At 38.1% G+C, this 23917-nt stretch overlaps 1 protein-coding gene across 2 annotated transcripts in view; it reads left to right on the plus strand.

Moving 5' to 3' along the window:
• Positions 1–23917, plus strand: part of ZNF568 (zinc finger protein 568) — a 71100-nt gene that overhangs the window by 22698 nt on the left and 24485 nt on the right. The window contains exon 6 of one of the 2 annotated variants that reach the window (XM_032325569.1): positions 2536–4599. The exons of the other annotated variant lie outside the window; for it this stretch is intronic. Within the exon in view, the coding sequence (XP_032181460.1) occupies positions 2536–4109 (1574 nt within the window). The 3' untranslated portion in view covers positions 4110–4599. Of the gene's footprint in view, positions 1–2535; positions 4600–23917 lie in introns of those variants that run through there. 2 annotated transcript variants of the gene reach the window in all.

Raw genomic sequence — 23917 nt, forward strand, 5'->3', positions numbered from 1 at the left:
ATGCTGACATGTCAGGCAGTGGAAGAGGAATCATTGTTTCAGGGATAGGATGGAAGCTATTATTCTCTGAATATGCTGCTGATTGGTAATTCCTAATTATCATCAACTTTATATTAATGAAAGATGAGGTTTAGTACTCCTACACCACCACTTCCCCTTTCCTTTTTCTCTGGATATAGATGTATCACAATTTGTGGCCAAATTGGCTTTCACTGTTTACTTTGTTCTTTTGATTGACATACTGTTATACTGAGCCAAGAAATGACTATTAATTACATATCCTTATATAGATTTTTGTCATTCCTGGAGTTACTACTTGCCTAATTTTTCTGTTTGCTTTGTTTTCTATATGTATTTAATTTTAATGAGACTCAAGTCTTTGTTTAAATAGGGAATTCATCAGTGTTACTAGTTTTCCTCATTTTGATGAATGAAAAGATAAAAAAGAAATTCTAAAAATCTAACAAATTTTTGATGCTCTTTTAGTAGAACCTAGGAGTTTTTTTGTGGAGCTGCAAATGGCAGTTCTAGAGTTCCAGCTTTGTGGGTCTTTTGTTTTTAATCTTCTCATCTCCTATCTGGAGGTAAATGCCAGCATTCATGAGGGGCAAGCAGTAGAAAGTTTACCACTCAATATGACGAGTTTACGTAATCCCTAGTGCTTTTTTTTTTAAGATTTTATTTATTTATTTGACAGAGAGATCCAAGTAGGCAGAGCAGCAGGCAGAGAGAGGGGGAAGCAGGCTCCCCGCTGAGCAGGGATCCTGATGTGGGGCTCCATCCCAGGACCCTGAGATTATGACCTAGGCCGAAGGCAGAGGCTTAACCCACTAAGCCACCCAGGTGCCCCCGTAATTCCTAGTTTTTTAGTATGAGCCTCCCTTTACATCTGCTAAATTTAGAGCATGTATAGTTCATTTTCTCTAAAGAGGTAAGCCTTCCTTTTCCTGTTCAGATGGTGGATACATGGCCACTTCCTGTGTGGGTTGTGTGTGGAGGGTGGGGAGGTAATGGTGAAGATGCAATTACAAAGAGCTTATTAGCAGCTAATTTAAGAAGGAAGGGATTTACATAAAGGTATTAAATGTCCTAGAAAACCTTTGAGAGGACTGACTAAGCTTTTAGGAATGAGTTACAGCATTATATCAGAGAGTATGCTGCTAAGTGAGTTTCTTTTCCCCCATGATCAAGAAATTACTTCTGATGGGGCACCTGGCTCAGTTGATGGAGCATGCAACTTTTGATCTCCGGGTTCAAGCTCCACATTGGGAATAGAGCTTACTTTAAAAAAAGAAAAAAAAAGAAAAAAAAAAAAAAGAGGGGGCCCCTGGGTGGCTCAGTCAGTTATGCATCTGCCTTAGGCTCAGGTCATGATCCCAGGTCTTGGAATCAAGCCCCACATCAGGCTCCCTGCTCAGTGGGGAGTCTGCTTTTCTCTCTACCTGCTCTCCCCCGCAACCTGCTCGTGTTCTCTTTCTCTCAAATAAATAAAATATTTAAGAAAAAAAAATGGTTTCTGATTGAACCAGGGAAATGCTTCTATAACCATGAGCTTCAGAACCCTACCACTTCTCCTATAATATTGAGGTAAAATGCCTATTTTATTTCTACTTTTAATTCATTTCTGAATTAAAAAATTGTATGATGATAATCTAAATTACATCCAGAACCCTACATGCAAGTATGTCTAGGAAATAAAGTTATAACTCACCCTTTGCAGGTTGGAAAAACATAGAATGAGGTTGGAAAAACATAGAATGAGGTTGGAAAGATGTTACTTAGGCAAGTCTGAAATATTTGCCTAGAAAGTATAAGTGTTCCCTATTCAGACCTTAAATTAATCCTCTTCAGACATCTTCCCTGTACCTTTTGAGTACCTGAATCCTCTAATTTGTTAGCTTTTCTTTTGTTTTGTGGCTAAATCACTTTGTTGCTTGAGATTTTCATTTTTATGTACTTTAACTTCTTTTATGTACTTTAACTTAGCTCTTCCATTAGTTAATAGTTCCCTTTATCCCTTTCATCTCTGTTCTTTTGTTGAAATTTCTTGTTCACCCTTCTTTACACTCCTATTTCCTTTGTTCTTGTGGGTTTGACCTTTTATTTTCTTTACTGTCATTTTAATGGAATTTAAGGGAAGAGGAGAAATAAACATACACATTCAATCTACTGTGTTTAACCACAGTGTTAATTTTATCCTCTGATCATTTTGACTCCCTATCCATTTATATGGTCACCCTTTTCATCTTAATTATTCTGTTCATGTTACTGATTTCTGCATTGTATAAGCATACTTTTAAAAGCAGTCAAAGCTATTTAGGCCTATCAATGTCAGTTTTCTCTCCAAAATATTTTCTATAGCAGTTAACCTCTTAAAACTTAGAAACTAGGGTAATTTGCTCTTTGGATTTCTTTCATATTGGGAAACTAGAATCAGCATAAAAGATCACTCTATAAGAGCAAATTTCTGAAATATTAATAATAGTGTAGTAGCAGAAAAATTCAAAAGTAATAATTTTTGGTCCTCCATTTTAGAAGTTTGGGAAGTTGATGAACAGAGCAAGAAGCAACAGGAAACACTTGTGAGGAAAGTCACATCCATCTCCAAGAAAACTCTGATTAAGGAAAATGTCATTGAATGTAAAAGAATTACAAAAATATTTCCTTTGAGCTCAGATATTCTTACTTCAAGACAAAACTTCTTTGATTGTGACTCACTTGATAAGGGTTTGGAACATAATTTAGATTTACTTAGTTATGAGAAGAATTGTGTAAGAGAGAAAAACTATGACTATAATAAGTATGGGAAGCCTTTTTACCACTGCTCATCCCATGCTCTAACCCCCTTTAAGTGTAATCAGTGTGGACAAGACTTCAGTCATAAATTTGACCTCATCAGACATGAAAGAATTCATGCTGGAGAGAAACCCTATGAGTGTAAGGAATGTGGAAAAGCCTTCAGCAGGAAGGAAAATCTTATTACACATCAAAAAATTCATACTGGGGAAAAACCATATAAATGTAATGAATGTGGAAAAGCTTTCATTCAGATGTCAAACCTTATTAGACACCAGAGAATTCATACGGGGGAGAAACCTTATGCATGTAAGGACTGTTGGAAAGCCTTCAGTCAAAAATCAAATCTTATTGAACATGAGAGAATTCATACTGGAGAAAAACCCTATGAATGTAAAGAATGTGGAAAATCCTTCAGCCAGAAGCAAAACCTTATTGAGCATGAGAAAATTCATACTGGGGAGAAACCTTATGCATGTAATGAATGTGGTAGAGCCTTTTCTCGAATGTCATCTGTTACTCTACACATGAGAAGTCACACAGGGGAGAAGCCCTATAAATGTAATAAATGTGGAAAAGCCTTCTCTCAATGCTCAGTATTTATTATACATATGAGAAGTCATACAGGTGAAAAACCCTATGTGTGTAGTGAATGTGGGAAAGCATTCTCTCAAAGTTCATCCCTTACTGTACATATGAGAAATCATACAGCTGAGAAACCCTATGAATGTAACGAGTGTGGAAAAGCCTTCAGCAGGAAAGAAAATCTCATTACACATCAGAAAATTCATACTGGAGAGAAACCATATGAATGTAATGAATGTGGGAAAGCTTTTATTCAGATGTCAAACCTCATTAGACACCAGAGAATTCATACTGGTGAGAAACCTTATGCATGTACAGTATGTGGGAAGGCCTTTAGTCAGAAATCAAATCTCACCGAACATGAGAAAATTCATACTGGAGAAAAACCCTATAATTGTAATCAATGTGGAAAAGCTTTCAGTCAGAGACAAAATCTCCTTGAGCATGAAAAAATTCATACTGGAGAGAAACCGTTTAAATGTAATGAATGTGGTAAAGCCTTTTCTCGAATCTCATCTCTTACTCTTCATGTGAGAAGTCATACAGGGGAGAAACCGTACGAATGTAATAAATGTGGAAAAGCCTTCTCTCAATGCTCATTACTTATTATACATATGAGAAGTCATACCGGTGAGAAACCTTTTGAATGTAATGAATGTGGGAAAGCATTCTCTCAAAGAGCATCCCTTTCTATACATAAGAGAGGGCATACAGGTGAGAAACGCTGAGTGTACTAAATGAGGGAAATGTCTTTTCTTAAATTCAACCCATGCTTTGCTTTTGAAACTTACTGGCATAAACTCAAAAAAATGAACAAGATCTTTATGGAAAAATTGTAAAGCTTTATTGAAGGGCATAAGACTTGAATAAATTGAGAGAAATACCATATATACAGATGGAAAAACCCAATATCATAAAAATATCAGTTCTCCCAGAATTAATTTATAGACCTTATATAGTTCCAAACATCCAACATGAATTTTCTAGGATCTTTGCAAAATAATTCTAAAATTCATGTGAAATAGAAGTCCCTGGATTGCCAAGACAATTTTGAAAAGGAGGAGACAGGACACATCTTCTACCATATACTACACAAAAGTTGTGGTTGTTAAATAGTGTCTTATATTAGAGCATAAATAGGTAAATAAACAGATTTTACAGAATAGAATGCCTAGAAATAAATCAGTGAATATACATGAATTTGGTGTTTTAGTAGACATGATATCGCTTCTCGGCCTTTTGGCTAAGATCAAGTGTAGACATGATATCATGAATCAGTAGAGAAATGAAACAGCCAATAAAATTTGTTGAAGTATTTGGTTCTCCATATTAGGGAGAAAATAACTACATGCAACCTTCCAATGTATAAAGAAACAGAATTCCAAAGGATTTAAACACTGGAATCTGAAAGGCAAACTGAAGTTCTTGGAAGGAAATACAGGATGTTATCTATGACTTTGAGGCAGGGAAACATTTTTTAAAAGATGAAAAGACTCTGCAGTTCCATTTCTGTATGTTCATTCTAAAGAAAAAACACCCATAAGAAATATATATATAAATTGAAAACAAGCTAAATACTGATGGGGTAATGGATAAATAAAGTGTGATACAGTCAAGTGATGGAATAGTATACAGCCATTAAAAGTAATAGACTAGATCTGTATTTTGTAACATAGATAGTTATGTAAAACAGTGTAGAGTGGAAAAAAAAATCCCCAAATGAAACATTATATAATGACATTCATGTAAACTGGAGTTAAATCATGAACAGTTTTTAGTATTGAAATATGTTTTTAGTATTGAAATATGTATGTATTTAAAATAGACTAGAAGGGTACATACCAAATTATTGTTAGTATTGTCTCTGGCAAGAGATTAGGTTTCAAAGTGTTGATCAAAAGGGGCTTTAGCTTTATTTGTAATTTTTATGCCTTAAAAAAGAAGATTGATAGCATATAAAATCTTAATGATAACAGTGGCAATATGGATGTCTTGTCTTAATGGAGTTTTTTATAGTTATTTCTTAGAATTTATGGGCTATGGGAAGCCTGTGCCCATAGAAAAAAATATTATGATGGATCCCTATGCCCTATCAGATGCTGAACTATTTTATCAAAAATATTTCCAGAAAAGTAGTAATTGGAAGTAATAGTCCTATTTACTACATAGAATATGAAATTACCATACTTTATCAATCTTTTGATGCTTTTATTCACATTTTAACATTTCTAAAATTGTCTTTCAATCAATTATGTCTTAGATTTAAGTAAATATGTACTTACTAAGAATTTGAAAATCAGATGGCAGTGTGATACATCAAGTGTGATTTTATTTACCATTTTACGGCATCATTGTCTACTAATGATCCCTTCTCTCGGTATGTCTCACGTTACTTGGCAATAGATTTATTGTATTTGTAGTGATTTAATTAGTAATATATTTAAAGTCATTGTGGAGACAGTAAGATTGTCCTGAGAAATTGACTATGTGACATCAGTTGTCTTGCCCTGTAAGTTTCCATACAACCCGGATAAACATTAATATCATTGTTCGTGAGATGGCCATAAGCAGTTTGTAACATAGCTTCACTTTAAACCTACAGATCATTTTATTCCTTTCTCAACCCCTAATTTACATGACCTATCTCATTTTGGGTGGTAGTGGTCTCGGACCCTGAGCAGTGATAACAGAATTCCTCTAAAAAGATCTCATTCTCTATAACAATATATGAACCAACTCTTACTTAAGGTAATGTTTTATTAAAACATCTCTACAATATTACTTGATATACAGAAAACCATTCGTGCCTTTATAAAAAGGAGATTAGAATTGGGGCTGTTGATCAAAAGGGAACTTTAGCAATGAATGTTTAAATGTTAAGTAAATTTGTTTGAAGGTGATTCTGCAAAACAAAACCTCAAACTACAGTTGTGATATATAAGCATGACTGTTTCAATTTTTACTTTTATTAGCTTTTTGTAAAAGCTTGACAGTGATTTATTACAGTTACAAATTGCAGGGAGTGATTTTCATGTAAATAACAGTTTACCAAAACTTAAGTATCTAAATGAGTATTGTCATTTCATAGTCTCTTCTTTAACAGGTTTTATGCTAAGTCCAATTTTGCCAGCACAACTAATTTTTGTGGACTTCTTAAAAAATAATTTTCAAAGTTTGTGTGTTATCTGCGTAACAACACCTGTGTTTGATGAGGACATGCAGAAATTGAAAATCTTGTGCATTTTTGGTAGAAATGTAAAATTGTATGGCTTCTGAGGAAAACAGTTGGGCAGTTTCTCAAAAAATTAAACTTATAATTACCATATGATTCTGCATTTCAGTACCTAAGTAGACATCCAGAGGAACTGAAAGCAATTTCAATTGCTCTCTCTCAAATTGATCCTTGTACACCAATGTTCATAGCAACATATTTAGTATAGCCAAAAAATGGAAACAATCTATCTGTCCAGCAGTGGATGAATGGATAAACAAAATGTGAGATAGACATATAATGGAATATTATTCAGCCACACAAAAGAAAGAAATTCTGACCCATACCACAATGTAAATTTACACCTTGGAATCATTATGCTAAGTGAATTAAGCCGAACTTTTATGTTCTTTTATGAGCAAAAATTGTATGATTCCACTTATATGAGGTAACTAAAATAGGCAAGTTCATAGAGAAAGTAGAATAAACAGATTACTGAGGTGGGGAGGTAGAAATGGAGAGTTATTATTTAGTGGGGACATTGGTTCTGTTGCATATGAGAAAATAGTGATGATGATTATAAAACATTATGAATGTATTTAATGCCACTTAATAGTACACATAAAAATTGTTAAAATATTGTCTTATGTTATTTATATTTTAATACACATGCACATACACAAGCTTAAAAATACCCTATTTTGTAATGCCAACATTTTAGTTATTTAAGTCATTCTCTGTTGATAACTTTTTCTCTTGATTCTTTCTCACCTTTCCTATATTTTTGCTTATGTAGTAGTTTTGATTGTATACTGAACATTGTAAATGATGTGTTGTAGAGATTCCCAGTTTTTTTCAAAGATTTTATTTATTCATTTGAGAGAGAGCGACAGAGATTATCACACAAGCAGGCGAAGAAGCAGAGGGAGAGGGAGAAGCAGGCTCCCCGCTGAACAAGCCAAGAGCCTGATGTGGGGCTTGTTCCCAGGACCTGGAGATCACGACCTGAGCTGAAGGCAGATGGCTAACCATCTGAGTCACCCAGGCACCCGAGATTCTCAATTTTGTTATAATTTTCTGGAGAATGTTGACTTTTGTCCTGAAAACAGTTACCTTGGCTAGATTTAAAATCCTGTTTTTCTCCCCTCAGAAAAGCAGTAGCCGAAATATCTGCTATTCTTTCAGTCTTCTGTTGATTCCTATAGACTATGGAGTTTACATAAATTTGTGAGGTTCAGGCATCCGTTAAAGATTTGGGCCAAATTTTTATGTTGATATTGAATTTCCTCTCTGTAGCTCCCTCCTTTCTGGGATTTAACTATTTTTGAACTACTTTAGCAGCCTCAAACTTCGCTGTCCAACTTCTCAGGCCATTTAGACTGTGGCTTTCTAGTTGAATTCAGCTACCCTATTCCACAGAGGCTTGGAAGTACCACTATGTGATAATCTGTATAAATATTAATGTCTCATAGTATACTTTTTTCCAAAGGTCAACTCCCCTTCATTTTTTTGCCTGCTTTTAGTTGTTCCCCAATGCCTTCACATTATACTCGTGTGTGTGTGTGTGTGTGTGTGTGTGTGTGTGTGTAAAATCTGTGTAGTCTCGAGTTTATTATCTTTTATGGTAGTCTGAAATAAGGTAGTTTGCCACTAGCAAAAGTAGAACTAGAAGATGACATTTGAGCAAAGGAAGTGAGGGAATGAGTGATGGAGGATAAAGAACACTTAACTATAGAGAACAAACTTCAAAGACCCTGCAATGGTCCAGGCACCTGGGTGACTCAGTTAAGCGTATGCCTTCAACTCAGGTCATGATCCAGAGTCCTGGGATCAAGCCCCATATTGGTCCTCCTGCTCAGTAGGGAATCTACTCCCTCTCGCTCGCTCGCTCTCTCTTTCAAGTAAATAAATACAATCTTAAAAACGACAACAACAAAGACCTTGCAATGAGGGCATGCTTGACATATTCAAAGAATCGTAAGGAGTAGGACACTATGGTCAAAGTAAAAGAAGACAGTAGTAAGTGATGAAGTTTATTAAGAGGTTGGGGATCAGATTAAGTAGTACCTTGAAGAGGAGTCAAGGAGGGAAAATAGGTTTTGTAAAAAATGGAAAACCATTGGAAGGCTTTGAGCAAAGAATTGACACAATCTGACTTTTATGTTTTAAAGGAATTGCCTTATAAGACCTAATAGAGGGTAGAGGAGGAAGTATGGAACCAGAGGTAGAAATCAAGAGGCTTGAGGTAATAGTCACTTAAATCTGGGTGATAGTGGCTGATGCATTGAGAAATAGAAATTTCTTGAGATATTTTCAAGGTAGAGCTTTAAAGACTTGGCTATTAGGTTTGGTGTGGTTCATTAGAGGAAGAGAAGAATCAAAGCCATTGCGAAGATTTTTGGCCTGATCAACTTGAAGGAAGCAGTGTCCATTTGTTGAGATGGAAGAGCTGCAGGGTAAGCTGTTTGTAGAGTCTAGATGGATAGGAAGACATGCCTAGATTTCCAAGCACAGGAATATCCTAGACAGAAGGATCTAGAATCCAGGGGAGAAGTATGAATAGTGGTACACTTTCATGAGTTGCAGAATATTCATTGTAATTAAAGTCAATGGACTGGATGAGAAAAGATCTAGCGACTGACTGGTGGGGGGAACTCCAGCATTTAGAGGCCAGAGAAATAAAGAGGAAGTAGCATAGGAGGCAAGAAATTGAGAGCCAGGGAATTAGGACAAAAACCCAAAGAGGGTAACGTACTGGAAGAAAAGTGAAGGAAGTGTTTTAAAAAGGAGAAAATAATGAACTTTATCAAATTTTTCTAGTTGGTCAAGTGAAGACAAGTCTGAAAAACTGTTGAGTTATTTACCAATGTTAAAGTCACTGGTGACCTACTAAAATTCTGAGAGTAAAGAGGTAAAATAACTATAGTAATGGGAGACTTTACAATCTCTCTAATTGCCTGATTAAGCAGACAAATGTTATTAGGCTTATAGATAATTTGAACAGCACAATTAACAAATTTGATCTGTTGGGACATACCTAGAACATGTAGCTGGCAACTTCAAAATACACATTCCTTCCAAGCAAATATGAAGCATTTATGGAAGTTGATCAATTTCACTCATGTAATTTAAGAAACAAAGGAAAGAAAAAAAGAAAAACCAAAAGAAGAGTCTTAAGTACAGAGAACAAACTGGTGGTTGCCAGAAGAAAGATGGGTGGGGGAAATGGTAAAATGAATAAAAGGGATTAAGGCTCTAGTTATCATGGTGAGTACTAAGTAATGTATAGAATTGTTGAATCTTATTGTACACCTGAAACGTAACACTGTATGTTATTTATACTTCAATAAAAAAAAGTATAAACCAAATATCAGTAAATGGTATCTCAAACTGCATTCATCACATTGCAGTTAGACCAGCCATCTGTTAAAAAAAACGTACGACCTCAGTGTATCAGAAAACAAGTTATCAAAGACTCCTGGGGTCATTCAAAAAGACATAGGAGTCAATTGAAAGGACTTTTACTGGCCAAAGATAATTATAACAAGGAAACGACTAATGACTACAGAGGATTGAAATATAGCAATTTGTAAAATCCATAAGATCAAATGCTGGAAGAAAGCAAGAAATCAAAACTCACTTTTTGTCAATGGTAGTGGTACCAACTCCTTATATTGAAAACACGATAATTAAAGGGAAAGAAAAAATGTGGGGCTCCTGGGTGTCTCAGTGGATTAAAAGTCTGCCTTCGGGGTGCCTGGGTGGCTCAATGGGTTAAAGCCCCTGCCTTTGGCTCAGGTCATGATCCCAGGGTCCTGGGATCAAGCCCTGCATCGGGCTCTCTGGTCAGCAGGGAGACTGCTTCCTCCCTCCCTCTCTCTCACTCTCTCTCTCTCTGCCTGCCTTTCTGCCTTCTTGTGATCTCTGTCTGTCAAATAAATAAATAAAATCTTTAAAAAAAAAAATAAAAGTCTGCCTTCAGCTCAGGTCATGATCCCAGGGTCCTAGGATCTATCCCTGCATCAGACTCCCTGCTCAGCATGGAGCCTGCCCCTCCCTGGCCCTTTGCTCCTACTCCTGCTGCACGCTCACTCGCTCTCTCTCTCTCTCCCCCTGGTGTGAGCGTGCTCTCTCTCTCTCTGTCAAATAAAGAAAAATATTTTTTAGAAAACTATTAAAAATGTATCCTGCTTTCTCCATATGAATTCTATTTCATAGTACCAAATAGTCCTAATAGAAATATCAAATAGCTAAATAATCTATATGGAAAAGTTCTATACAGAAAAATTTAAATTAATAATTGTAAGAAGAAGGCAAGAATTAGAAAAAGCAGTATTTTATAACCACAACAAGATACCCATTCAAGCATTAAGCATCAATGTATGCTAAAACTAAATAAAAGGTGATTGAGAAATGGATATTTTTAGGATACCAAAATGTCACTCTACATAAAATGCAACTTTGAAGTGGAAAGATCAGTTTCACCACTGGCCAATCTCATCCTCAAAGTAGAACAATGAAATATTATGTACTAATTGATGTTATATAAAGACAGAGCCAATAATTTTTAAAATCAAACATTTAACTTCATTTAATTAACAATATACATAAAATGAGGAGGAAAAAAGTAATGCCATGGGACACCTGGGTGGCTATCAGTTAAGCGTCTGCCTGTGGCTGAGGTCATGATCCCAGGATCCTGGGATCGAGTCCTGCATCAGACTCCTTGCTCCACAGGAGGCCTGCTTTTCCCTCTGTCTGCCACTTCCTCTTCTTGTGCTCACTTGCTCACTCTCTCTGGCAAATAAATAAGATCTTAAAAAAAAGTTAAATAATGCCAAAAAGAAGCAATCAGTTAAGTCCCAAATATATTTTTTTAGTACAACTCACTTACCCAATTCATTAAGGCAATGACATGAAAAGAGTAATATTCTAGATTAAGAGACTTGGGAGACCACAATCAAATGCAATGCATGAACCCTATTTGAGTACTTTTTTTTATGAAAACAATAGCAAAAAGATATTTGTAAGTATAGTGGTAACTTACTGCATCTTTCTGATGACTAATGATGTAGAATACCTTTTCATATATTGTTGGCCATTTAGATATCTTCATTTGTGAAGTGCCTGTTGTAGTCTATTACCCATATATTTATTGGCTTGTCTGTCTTTATTAATCTGTGGATATATGTTCTGGATATATGACCTTTGTCAGATGTATGCATTATTTTCTCCCAGTAGCTTGATTTCTTACTTTCTTTTTTTTTTTTTTTAAGACTTCCTTTATTTATTTGACAGAGAGAAACCCAGCAAGAGAGGGAACATAAGCAGGCAGAGTAGGAGAGGGAGAAGAAGGCTTCGCACGGAGTAGGGAGCCCAACTCCATGTTGCATGCGGGGGACTCCATCCCAGGACCCTGGGATCATGACCTGAGCCAAAGGCAGACGCTTAACGACTGAGCCACCCAGGCATCCTTATTTTTTACTTTTTTAACGGTGTCTTTTAGTGAGCAGAATTTCTTAGTGACGTCTAATTTATCAATATATTTTATTTTATGGTGAGTGCTTTTTGTGTCCAGTTTTAAATATTTTTGCCTATAGTGGGGCACCTGGGTGGTTCAGTTGGTTAAGCATGTGCCTTCAACCCAGGTCATGATCCTGGAGTCCTAAGATGGAGTCCTGTATCCGGCTCCCTGCTGAGCAGGGAATCTGCTTCTCCCTTCTTTCTGCCCCTCTCTCCACTCATGCTCTCTCTTGCATTCACTCTTTCTCTCAAATAAATAAAATCTTAAAAGAAAAAAGAAAGAAAAGACCATCTTTTAACCATTGAATTTTAGTGGCTTCTTTGTCATAAACCAGATACTAAATATGCTATCTGTTTCTGGACTTTCTATTCTGTTCTGTTAATCTGCTTACCTATTCTTGCACCAAACCAGTTTTATTCACTGTGACTTCAGCACAGTCTTGATATCTGGTAATATTAATCCGTCAGCTTCTTCATATTTCCTTAGTTTTATAGATCCTCTGCATTTCTGTACTTCTTTTGGAATGAGCCTGCCAGTTTCCACAAAAATTGTGCTGCAATTTTTATTGGGAGCACATTGAATTTATAGATCCATTTGAATGAAAATTGGCGTTTTAATAACAATCTTAAAATCAATGAATGTGGGGAGTATGGTGGGGGACTCAGTCGATTGGGCTTTAAACTCTTGATTTCAGCTCTGGTCATGATCTCAGGGTCATGGGATTGGTCCTCCCTGTTGGGCTCCCTGCTTGGTGCAGAGTCTGCTTGAGATTCTGTCTTCCTCTCGTTCTGCCTCTGCCCCTGTTCGTATGTGCTCTATAAATAAATAAATAAATAAATAAATAAATAAATAAATAGTTTTTAGAATTTTTTTAAAAAAGATTTTATTTATTTATTTGACAGACAGAGATCACAAGTAGGCAGAGAGGCAGGGGGGTGGCGGGGGAGGGGGAGTAGGCTCCCTGCCAAGCAGAAAGCCAGATGCGGGGCTCGATCCCAGAACTCTGGGATCATGACCTGAGCCGAAAGCAGAGGCTTTAACCCACTGAGCCACCCAGGCACCCCTAGAATTTTTTTTAGAAATCAATGAATGTGATATTTCTAGGCCACCATTCATTCCAGTACTGAGGGAGAAACCATATCAGGCCAGTGAGAAAGAAGGAACAGTTGAATCAGTGGAGCAGGAAAATTTGGTATTTTATTTGCCAAACAATGAAATCTGACCTTCAACAATACACAGAAATCAAGCCATAGATGAAGGGTTTTCATGTTAAAAAGAAAACTTAAGAGGCACCTGGGTGGCTCAGCTGGTTAAACATCTGCCTTCAGCTCAGGTCACGATCCAACGTTGTGGGATCAAGCCCCACTTTGGGCTCCCTGCTCAGCAGGGAGCCTGCTTCCTCCTCTGCCTGCTGCTCCCCAGATGCAGTGGGGAGTATGCTTCTCCCTCTCCCTCTGTTCCTCTCCCTGCTTGTGCTCTATCTCTCTCTCTCAAATAAAAAATTCTTAAAAGAAAAAGCAATACAAGGGATGAATGAACATAGGATTCTGGATGATATTTGATCCTTTGGGAGCAGAAGGGGGATGGGAAGGGGCTATATATAATTATGTATAGGTTATTATCAAGGTTATAGATATTTTGCTGGGTGGTGGATTCATGAGTGCTTATAACATTATTTAAAATAAATAATTTCATCAATCAGTTTAGGATAAATTATGATTTTGTGACAAATGTGTCCAAAGTCTTAATGACTTACAACAACAAGGAAATATTTCTCATATTCACATCCATTGTAAATTGGCAGCTGTTCTGCTCCATATCACCTTTATTGCAGGACCCAGATGGAAGAAGCAGCACTTCATAGAACATGACAGTCTCATGGCAGAGGGAAAGACAGATGGTAAAACCATTTAAAGCTCTTAAAGCTTCTTCTCTGAACTGGCATATTTCATTTTTACATAGTTCCATGTCTGGTATCAGTGGACAGGAAGCATAATACTGATATTATGTTTTAATATTGAAATCTACCACACTAACCAACTAAATAACCCAATGTAGGCCCTGAGTGGACTTGATGGCATTGTATGTGTATAACCCAAGGGTTTTTATTTATATATTTATATTTTATATTTATATAGAAAAAATATATATAATGATCTATATAAAAATAAATATATTTGTTTTTATATATAACAGCACAATTTATATATATATATGTGTGTGTGTGTGTGTATATATATATACATATATATATGTATATATATGAAGCTATAACTATGTGCACCTGAGAGGTGCCTGGCTGGCTCAGTCAGTGGAGCAACCTTGATCTCAGGGTTGTAAGTTTGAGCTCCATATCGGGTGTAGAGATTATTTAAACTCTTAAAAAAAAAATTTTTTTTTTAATTTTGTGCATTCCCTATGTGCACCTGAAGTAAAAGTATCAAAACCCAGCAAAACAAAAGGTAACGTTAGGAGGCATGGATCTGGTATTTACATTTATTTTCAATTGAATTACATTCCTTATAATTCTCACATCCAAACAACGTCCTAAAACTTGACTGAATGAGCTCTAAAAGAAGTAGTTCTGGGAGAGAAAAAAAATACATATATGTATATGTATATACACATATATATGAGACCACCTACTTCCCAAGCTGTGATTAAGGTATAATATCTGTAAAGTCAAATTTTTCAGATGAAATTGTGATGCAAGAGTGCAGTTAGGTGTCCTATGATTTTCAAAAGGTGAGTTGGAAGTCTCCATTTCTGTATCAACTGTGTCCCAAGAATTACTAGGAAGGGTTTGTAGGATTTTGCTCAAGTAAGAAGGATGAGTACATGGTTTATTTAATCATGTTAACATTAGCCTTTCTTTTTGGATTTAATGTAATGGGTCTCAAAGTTTGCCAAAAGGCAACCTAGATCTAGGTTAGTTTTGTGAGAAAGTTTGGTTATTTTGAGGTCTGTATGCGTTGGGGGTGGGGGGGGCGGAAATGGGCAAGATCTCCAACGGGACCGAATCCCATGACCTATTGATCCCTACCCAGCCTAGAGTAAGCCCTTTAACCAATTGAATGGGGACTGAGTATGCTGAAACACTCTAAAATGTGTAGGGCAGAGGCCAAGATCCTTGGGGTCTAGGGTTATTTCCAATTCAGAAGTGTGGGAATGAGGACAAAGAGGAAATAAAAGGTGAGTGCTATTTTAAGATTGAAATAAACTTTCAGGACTTATGAAGGCTTCAACACACTTAAAATCAAATGTGACAAAAAAAAAAAACACAGCCTACATCAAGATTATTTTTATATGTCTACATAAAACTCTTGAGAATTAAATCTGCAAATTGAATTTTAGAGACTTGAGATTATAAATGGCAATTTTTATATTGTAGTTCTCATACCTTAAAGCCTCTATATAGGTCCAAAATATTTGTAGGCCCTTGATTAGTCCACAGGTGTCAGGCTGTTTGCCCATCATTACTTTTTTCCTTTTCTCAGCCCTGACTCATGTCTCTAAAACTTCCCCACCCATTTATTTAATGACTGAAGTTTTTCTTTTCTTTTTTATTCTTTTTAAAATTGAGGTATAATTTACATACAGTAAAAATAGAAAAATCTTAAGTATGCATCGTATGTATATAATTGTGTATTTACCACCCAGGTAAAGAAAGAGTATTTCCATTCCCTCAGAAAGTTCCCTTGGCGGGGCACCTGGGTGGTTCAGTGGGTTAAGCCTCTGCCTTCAGCTCAGGTCATGATCTCGGGGTCCTGGGATTGAGCCATACATTGGGTTCTCTGCTCAGCAGGGATCCTGCCTCCCTCCCCTCTCTCTGCCTGTCTCTCTGCCTACTTGTGATCTCTCTCTCTCTGTCGAGTAAATAAATAAAATTTTTTAAAAAAGAAAGAAAGAAAGTTCCCTTGGCTTCTTCCTGGACAATAACCATCCCCTTCTGAGATAATCATTCTTCCCACTTCCATAGATTAGTTTTGCTTGTTTTAGGGCTTTATGTAAATGGAATCGGATAGTGTTTTTGGTATCAGGCTTCATTTGCTTAGACACTGTGAGATTCACCCATGTTTCTGTGGTGGCAGCAGGTTCTTTTTATTGCTGAGTAATCAGAGCATAATTTGTTTATCCAATCACCAGTCGATGAATAATTGGGTTTTTCCAGTTTGGGACTATTACAAATAAAGCTGCAATGAACATTTGTATGCAAGTCTTTTGTACAGATCTATGTTTTCATTTCTCTTAGATAAACACCTAGGAGTGGATTAGGTGGATCAGATAGATGTATATGTTTATGAAAGTTCTCAATTTTTGATACTCTTAATTCAGTGTCAGTAGATTCATTTTTCTTAGCCTGGCAAGTCATGGAAACTTAGCCACTGATTTATACTGATATCTTTGTATACCAACAAATACAGATGAACATCAGCTGCATTGGCAGCTGCTTTGGTTAGAGTGCCAAGGCAGACCTTCAGCAGCTGCTTCTGGAGCATAATTAATGACTAGTCTAGTGTTCCCAGATAACCAGCTGCTCTTTCTCCTCTACCTAAATTTAACAACTGAAAGCAACATGAGCAGCCATTTTAGGTAATACTCCCAATATAGTTTCTGTTACATGAGCTTGGTAGAGAGCTATGCTATGACTGGTGCCCCATTCCAAAGTTGTTTCTTCCCATTGATGATACTTCTGCAAGTTTTAGAGAGCTTCAAGTCACAATCAAATTTGTATTAGCCTCTGTCGCTCTCGACCCGCAAGAACGACCCGCAGACGAGGTTGAGTGGCAAACTTCTTTATTGTCAGTCTTCTACATATCTTGATCCGGGAACCCCGCACCACAATTTTAGCCCCCTATTATAGTCCCAAAGCTTACATAAGGATCAAACATCACATCACGCGCTATACCTATGCACCAATCATAAACCCTACAGGTGATCTTATCGAAGAGCATGTGAGGTGCCCGTGAACATCTACATGACTCTGCAGGTGCCCATTGTTCTACATGTCCTGTGTCTATCCCATGACTTATTAGGTTAATAATATACCCAACCTATGACTATAGGCATTGAATTAGCATCATCCATGAACGCACCCAATTTCCTTGGGTTAAACATTCACAGTCCCATTGTCCTGGGCCTAGTCACCTACGTGACTGCCATCCACAAGTGCATGGCTCCCCACATCTCCCCCTTTTCTTTTATATATGGCAGGGATCGTGCCTGTCTTAGGTTGCCAATCCTCAGCACACATGCTTACCCGTCATCGGGTACTCCCCCCGGATCGAGGAGCCCCTGTCTTAGGTTGCAATGGTGAGGGATCAGTCTTACCCGTCTTTGGCTACCAATCCAGCCTCGAGCCATATATTGGGGAGACTCCGGCCGCATGGCCATGCCGTATCCAGTAAAGAAAAAGCCAAAGTCATATAGGATGAAGGGTACTTAACATTACTAATGTCATGGGCGACAAGACTTATGCAAATTTAGGTAATGGACTTAATTTGTTTTTTCCTTTTACTTATAGCTTGGAGTACATCTAACTGGGCACACATTTTCTTTTTAAACTGTGACCACATCACTAACGCATATGTTACAAGATAACGATAAAACCAATGAGTATAAACACAACCATATTGAGGAAAATCATAAGTAAAAAATTGAAAACAAACAGGAGGCATAGAAGACGTAGCTTCCCAGGTGAATTCTCGAGAGAAAGTAGCCCCTATCCCTTTATCCGCTAATCCTCCTAATAAATCAACTAAATTAGTAAACACTCGAGGCGAAGGATCATTCCAGGTAACTGGCTGAACTACTGGGGGATCAGGCAGATAGGCCCAATAGGGAACCGCTTCCCCAGGGGTTAACATCAAAGACACAAACAAGAACAGGCAAAACATTTTAAATGGCAGATGACGGATCTCCAGCCTCCAAGACGTCTGATCTTGGTCTAGCTGCAACAGACTCTTCTCCCTCCTCCGCTGGGGGAACATCAGTATGGTCAGCAGCATCTCCATTATCAGTAGCAGCATCCTCCACAGGTTCCACCGCAACCAGCCTGGTAAGGCGTTTTGGCACCCAGATTGGGGCAGGGGCATCCCCAATCCTCAGTCCACGTCCAGAGTCGGGTTCCCGGGTTTCGGCACCAGATGTCGCTCTCGACCCGCAAGAACGACCCGCAGACGAGGTTGAGTGGCAAACTTCTTTATTGTCAGTCTTCTACATATCTTGATCCGGGAACCCCGCACCACAATTTTAGCCCCCTATTATAGTCCCAAAGCTTACATAAGGATCAAACATCACATCACGCGCTATACCTATGCACCAATCATAAACCCTACAGGTGATCTTATCGAAGAGCATGTGAGGTGCCCGTGAACATCTACGTGACTCTGCAGGTGCCCATTGTTCTACATGTCCTGTGTCTATCCCATGACTTATTAGGTTAATAATATACCCAACCTATGACTATAGGCATTGAATTAGCATCATCCATGAACGCACCCAATTTCCTTGGGTTAAACATTCACAGTCCCATTGTCCTGGGCCTAGTCACCTACGTGACTGCCATCCACAAGTGCATGGCTCCCCACAAGCCTCAGCCTTTCTTTTTTTTTTTTTTTTTTTTTTAAAGATTTTATTTATTTATTTGACAGAGAGAGATCACAAGTAGGCAGAGAGAGAGGAGGAAGCAGCTCCCTGCTAAGCAGAGAGCCCAATGCGGGACTCGATCCCAGGATCCTGAGATCATGACCTGAGCCGAAGGCAGCGGCCTAACCCACTGAGCCACCCAGGCGCCCCAGCCTCAGCCTTTCTGATTTTACTTTCTTGTTGCATGTTGGACAGTAGCTTTCTAAGATCTGATTAGTTTAAGGTGCAAGTGTGATTTCTGCTTTGTCTGGGAGTTGTTTGAAGAGACAAATACTAAGGGGAGAGAATAAGCCATGAGTGTTATTTAAATGGGAGGCATCAAAAATGATCTGATCTTTAAATCAAAGTGATAAAGTGGAGGTGGACACAAAGGTGGATGACTGCAGCAGAAGGCAATAAGGCATGTCCCATAGGATGACTAATGCTTTCATGTTAGAGGTGCAAGAGGGGCACCTCTGAATAAAAGACTTTATCTCTTGCACTTTCTTAGACACTGGTCTAATCTTTAGTATACACCCCAGGGTGGGACAAACAAGTGCTACAAGAGGGAGATTATAGGGGCACCTGGGTGGCTCAGTGGGTTAAGCCGCTGCCTTCGGCTCAGGTCATGATCTCAGAGTCCTGGGATCGAGTCCCGCATGGGGCTCTCTGCTCAGCAGGGAGCCTGCTTCCCTCTCTCTCTCTCTCTCTCTGCCTGCCTCTCTGTCTACTTGTGATCTCTCTCTGTCAAATAAATAATAAATAAAATCTTTAAAAAAAAAAAAGAGGGAGATTATAGCCAGCCTTGAAATTTTCATTAAGGATGTAAATGTGATCTTATTTTCTTGGGAGTCTTTGGTCACATTAATTAGAATACAGAAGGCCACTTAGCTATTTCTTCAAAGACCAAGTGAATATCCAATCACATCATTTGTGTTTTCAAGTAGTGCTTCTAAAATTGTCTGTGATGAAATACAAAGATTTTTTTTCCTTTTTTAAAGTCTGCAATCTGTTGTAAACCAAGAATTTTGGAAAATATAATGAATACAAATTGCTTGAAAAAGAAAAAAAGACAGAACACAAGCTCCAATTTTTTTTTTAGTTTTAGCTTTAACAAGACATAGAATTAGATTTCCATAAATATAACCAGAACAAACATAACATAGGGAAAAAAAAGAGTATAAATATCTGTTCACATTTTTCATTAACTTGTGCATAGGGATGAATGATATGGAGAATTCTTATTACACATAATTTTTATAGATTCATAATCATAAGCAAATGAAATATGAAAAAAATAGCAATTCTTGGGGTGCCTGGGTGGCTCAGTGGGTTAAAGCCTCTGCCTTCAGCTCAGGTCATGATCCCAGGGTCCTGGGATGGAGCCCTGCATCGGCCTCTCTGCTCAGCAGGGAGCCTGCTCCCCGCACCCCGCCTGCCTCTCTGCCTACTTGTGATCTCTCTCTCTCTCTGTCAAATAAATAAATAAAATCTTTTTAAAAAATAGCAATTCTCCATAAGGTGTCTATATGCACACACTGCACACAGTACATAACATTTTTCAGAGTTTCTGTGACAAATGAGCTGTTTAATCTGTGACAAATGAGCTGTTTAATTTGTGGAGTAGGAAATTCTCTCTCCTGTGCCACCAAATCCCCAGCCACCTTTCACTCTCACATCTGTCCACAGGCCCCAGAGTCTACACTCTTTCTTCTACCCTAGTAAGAAATGCCTCTGCCACTTCCAATAGTCTCAACCACCTCACAAGTTTCACCTGGCCTTCTTCTCAAGAGTTATTTCTGTTCCCGAAGCTTTGTCCTCTTCCTTCCTTCCAAAGAATCTGATTTGCAGGTATCTTTAGTTCTGTGATTTTTGCTGATGTTTAAAGCCAAAGACATTGTCTCTCTCTCTCTCTCTCCATATATATATATATATATATATATATATCTCCCTTTCTTTCTCTCTCTCTTTTAAGGATTTTATTTATTTATTTTGACAGAGAGACAACGAGAGAGGGAACACAAGCAGGGGGATTGGGAGGAGAAGCAGGCTTCCCACTGAGCAAGGAGCCCGATACGGGGCTCGATCCCAGGTCTCTGGGATCATGACCTGAGCCAAAGGCAGACGTCCAACGACTGAGCCACCCAGGTGCCCCAAGATATTGTCCCTTTATGTGGAATCTTCACTCTGGGGCTTAATTCATATCTTTTCTACAGGAAGCCAGTTCTCTGGTGGTGAGTGCTTGTGTTCAGCACAACAGACAGCTCCAGTCTATCTTTTCTCTGCTGATTTCCATCAGAGATGTTAGAAGATTTCAATATTTTCTTTCTTTTTAAAATTTATTTTGTTAAATTTAATTTTTTCAGTGTTCCAAGATTGTTTATACTCCACACCCAGTGCTCCATGAGATACGTGCCCTCCTTAATAACCACCACCAGGCTCACCCATCTCCCCACCTCCCTCCCCTCCAAAACCCTCAGTTTGTTTCTCAGACTCCACGGTCTCTGATGCTTCATCTCCTCCTCCAATTTACCCCAATTCACTTTTCCTTTCCTTCTCCTAATCTCCTCCATGTTATTCCTTATGCTCCACAAGTAAGTGAAAACATACTATAATTGACTTTCTCTGCTTGACTTATTTCGCTCAGCATAATCTCCTTCAGTCCCATCCAGGTGGATACAAAAGTTGGGTATTCATCCTTTCCAGTGGCTGTGTAATATTCCATTGTATATATGGACCATATCTTCTTTATCCATTCATCCGTTGAAGGGCATCTTGGCTCTTTCCACTGTTTGGCGAGCCTACCTGTGATTAAGGGCAGCCCGTGTATCATGAATCTGGTCATTAGTTATAAGCAGAAATATTTGGGGGTAAAGGTGTTTGAAAACATTTTCTTTTGTAATAAAAGGGATATAATCAGCTAGCACAGTCCTTCCCCTTAATTTTTGCTAAACAGTGGTGACCAGCCTTGAGTCCCTTATAAGGCATCATCCCCTGTGAGGAAGAGACAAGCACCTGGTAGAAGGTCGATTATGTTAGATGTCTTTTCCATCATGGCTGGGATAGAGAGTCACCTCACAAGTATAGACACATATTATCTTAGATTTTCTTCTCCGCCTATGATGTTTTTGACAACATCACCAACCACAGATGCAGAATGCTTTATCTACCTCTTTGGCATCCTGCACAGCATTTTGTCTGAGCAACACATTCATGCCTGGGGAATTAACGGGTCTTAAGACAAATTCCATCACCTAGAATCAGCTAGACCAACTGAAAGTGCCAGTGGGAGACATCATTCTAAAAGGCAGGAGTTCTGTATTATAGGACATAGAATATATTCTGAATTTGAGATCATTATGGCCTCCCCCCATACTCAAATACATGCTCCAGGAAGGGGTTAAGTGGGAGTGACTTCTCTTACTATAATACCTAATGGCCTACTCATAGAATTTGAGCTTTGCTTGTATGGAGATATTAGTCCCCTAAGGGCAATGCTTGCACCTGGAGATACACCTATAGCAATAGTGCTACTGAATGGAAGATGAGACTTACATTTTTAACTCCTTTAATTAACACTGAACAAGAAAAAAAAAAAGTTGATCCACTGCCTGGAATGACTGATCCTAATTACCAAGAAGGAATCAGGTTAATGATATGCAATGGAGGTAAATGGGCTTGTATTTGAAACCCAGGGAATTCTCTGGCATTCCTTTTAGACTGTCTATGTCCAATTATAAAGGTTGATGGGAAAATGATAGCAATAAAAAGAAAAAAAACATATAGAATGATTGAGGACTCAGAATCTTCAGAATGAGGGCTTGGGTCACTCTACCAGATAACAAACTTAGAGCATTTGAGGTTCTTGCTGAAAACAACAGAAATAGGGAATGTGTTGTCAAAGAAGGAAGTCATAAACATCAACTGACCTCATATTCAATTACAAATATGAGGACTGCATATTTTCTCTTTGATTGTTATATCTGTTTATTTGTATATACTAACTACCATGTTTTTCTCTCTCATTTTGATTTTATATTCTTTACAATTTACTCTTTAGAAAACAGAATATTCAGTGGCACTATAAATGAATATAAGGAGTAATTAATAAAGCCAAAAATTAGTGAGTTAATAATTAATATAACCAACTGTTAGAATCATACATTTTCTTATTTGGATAACTGTCTTGCTAGATAGAAATACAGAGTTGTTTTGTTGTTGTATGAGAGCTCATATGTGTGTAGAAGTGTAGAAACCGAGGGCCAGAGGTTTCCAGTGTGCTATTATCAATTTATTGCCTCTCAGCTTTCAATACCTGCTCTGTAAAAAGGGACTGGATTCTTTAAGCATTTCTTCTTTACAGTGAGTATGATGTGAGGCTATGTTAGTAGAGGGCACTGGAGAAGGAAAGGGGCTTCTCTTCCTGGTTTCTCTTCTGGCTGGTTGCTGCATTTTGCTTTTTCTTGTTCTTGCTTCATGGTCTATGGGTTATGTGTATGTGAAAATATTCAGTGATGCTTAGCCTCAGCTGTACCCCAGAGCATGCATGTCTTAGAGACCTCACAGACCTGACCTGGACCCAGTGACCATCTTGCTGAGACCATACTGATGACATACTGTGTGCTCCAGGTCACATGTGCACAGTAGCATCCCAGCTTTCTCTGTATGTCTGCTTGTATTGGCTTGTATTTGCCACAGAGGGGTATCTCCTGCCGCCTTCCTGACGTGGATACCATGCATCTTGGCTGTTAGGTTATAGTCCTGCTCCAGCTCTCTGAGCATTTGGCAACCCAGGAAATTTCTCTGCCATCCATTGGGATGCAATTGCATCTTCTCCAATGAGGTCTGAAACCAAGCCTCTGGGAAGGATCCAAGTTTGTCCTTCCTTAGGGACTCTCCTTCAGCCCTCAGGGGCCCTTCAGAATTCTTTGATGTCTTTATATTACTCATCATTGCTTAACAGTTCTTTATATTAAAACTCTGTTTAAATTCTGGTGGGATTTCTGTTTCCTGAATGAACCCAAATTGATGCAAACTGACTATAGGAATTGGATGTTGATACAAAAAGCTTCTCTCCATTTTTGGCAGAAGCCCACCATCATTCACCAAGATTTTCACACTTAGGTTCTCTGTGATACCCAACTCCTAGAAGTCTCATAAGGCAGGACAGCTTG

The sequence above is a fragment of the Mustela erminea genome, chromosome 19 (genome assembly GCF_009829155.1).
Source record: "Mustela erminea isolate mMusErm1 chromosome 19, mMusErm1.Pri, whole genome shotgun sequence".
NCBI classification, from domain to species: Eukaryota; Metazoa; Chordata; class Mammalia; order Carnivora; family Mustelidae; genus Mustela; species Mustela erminea.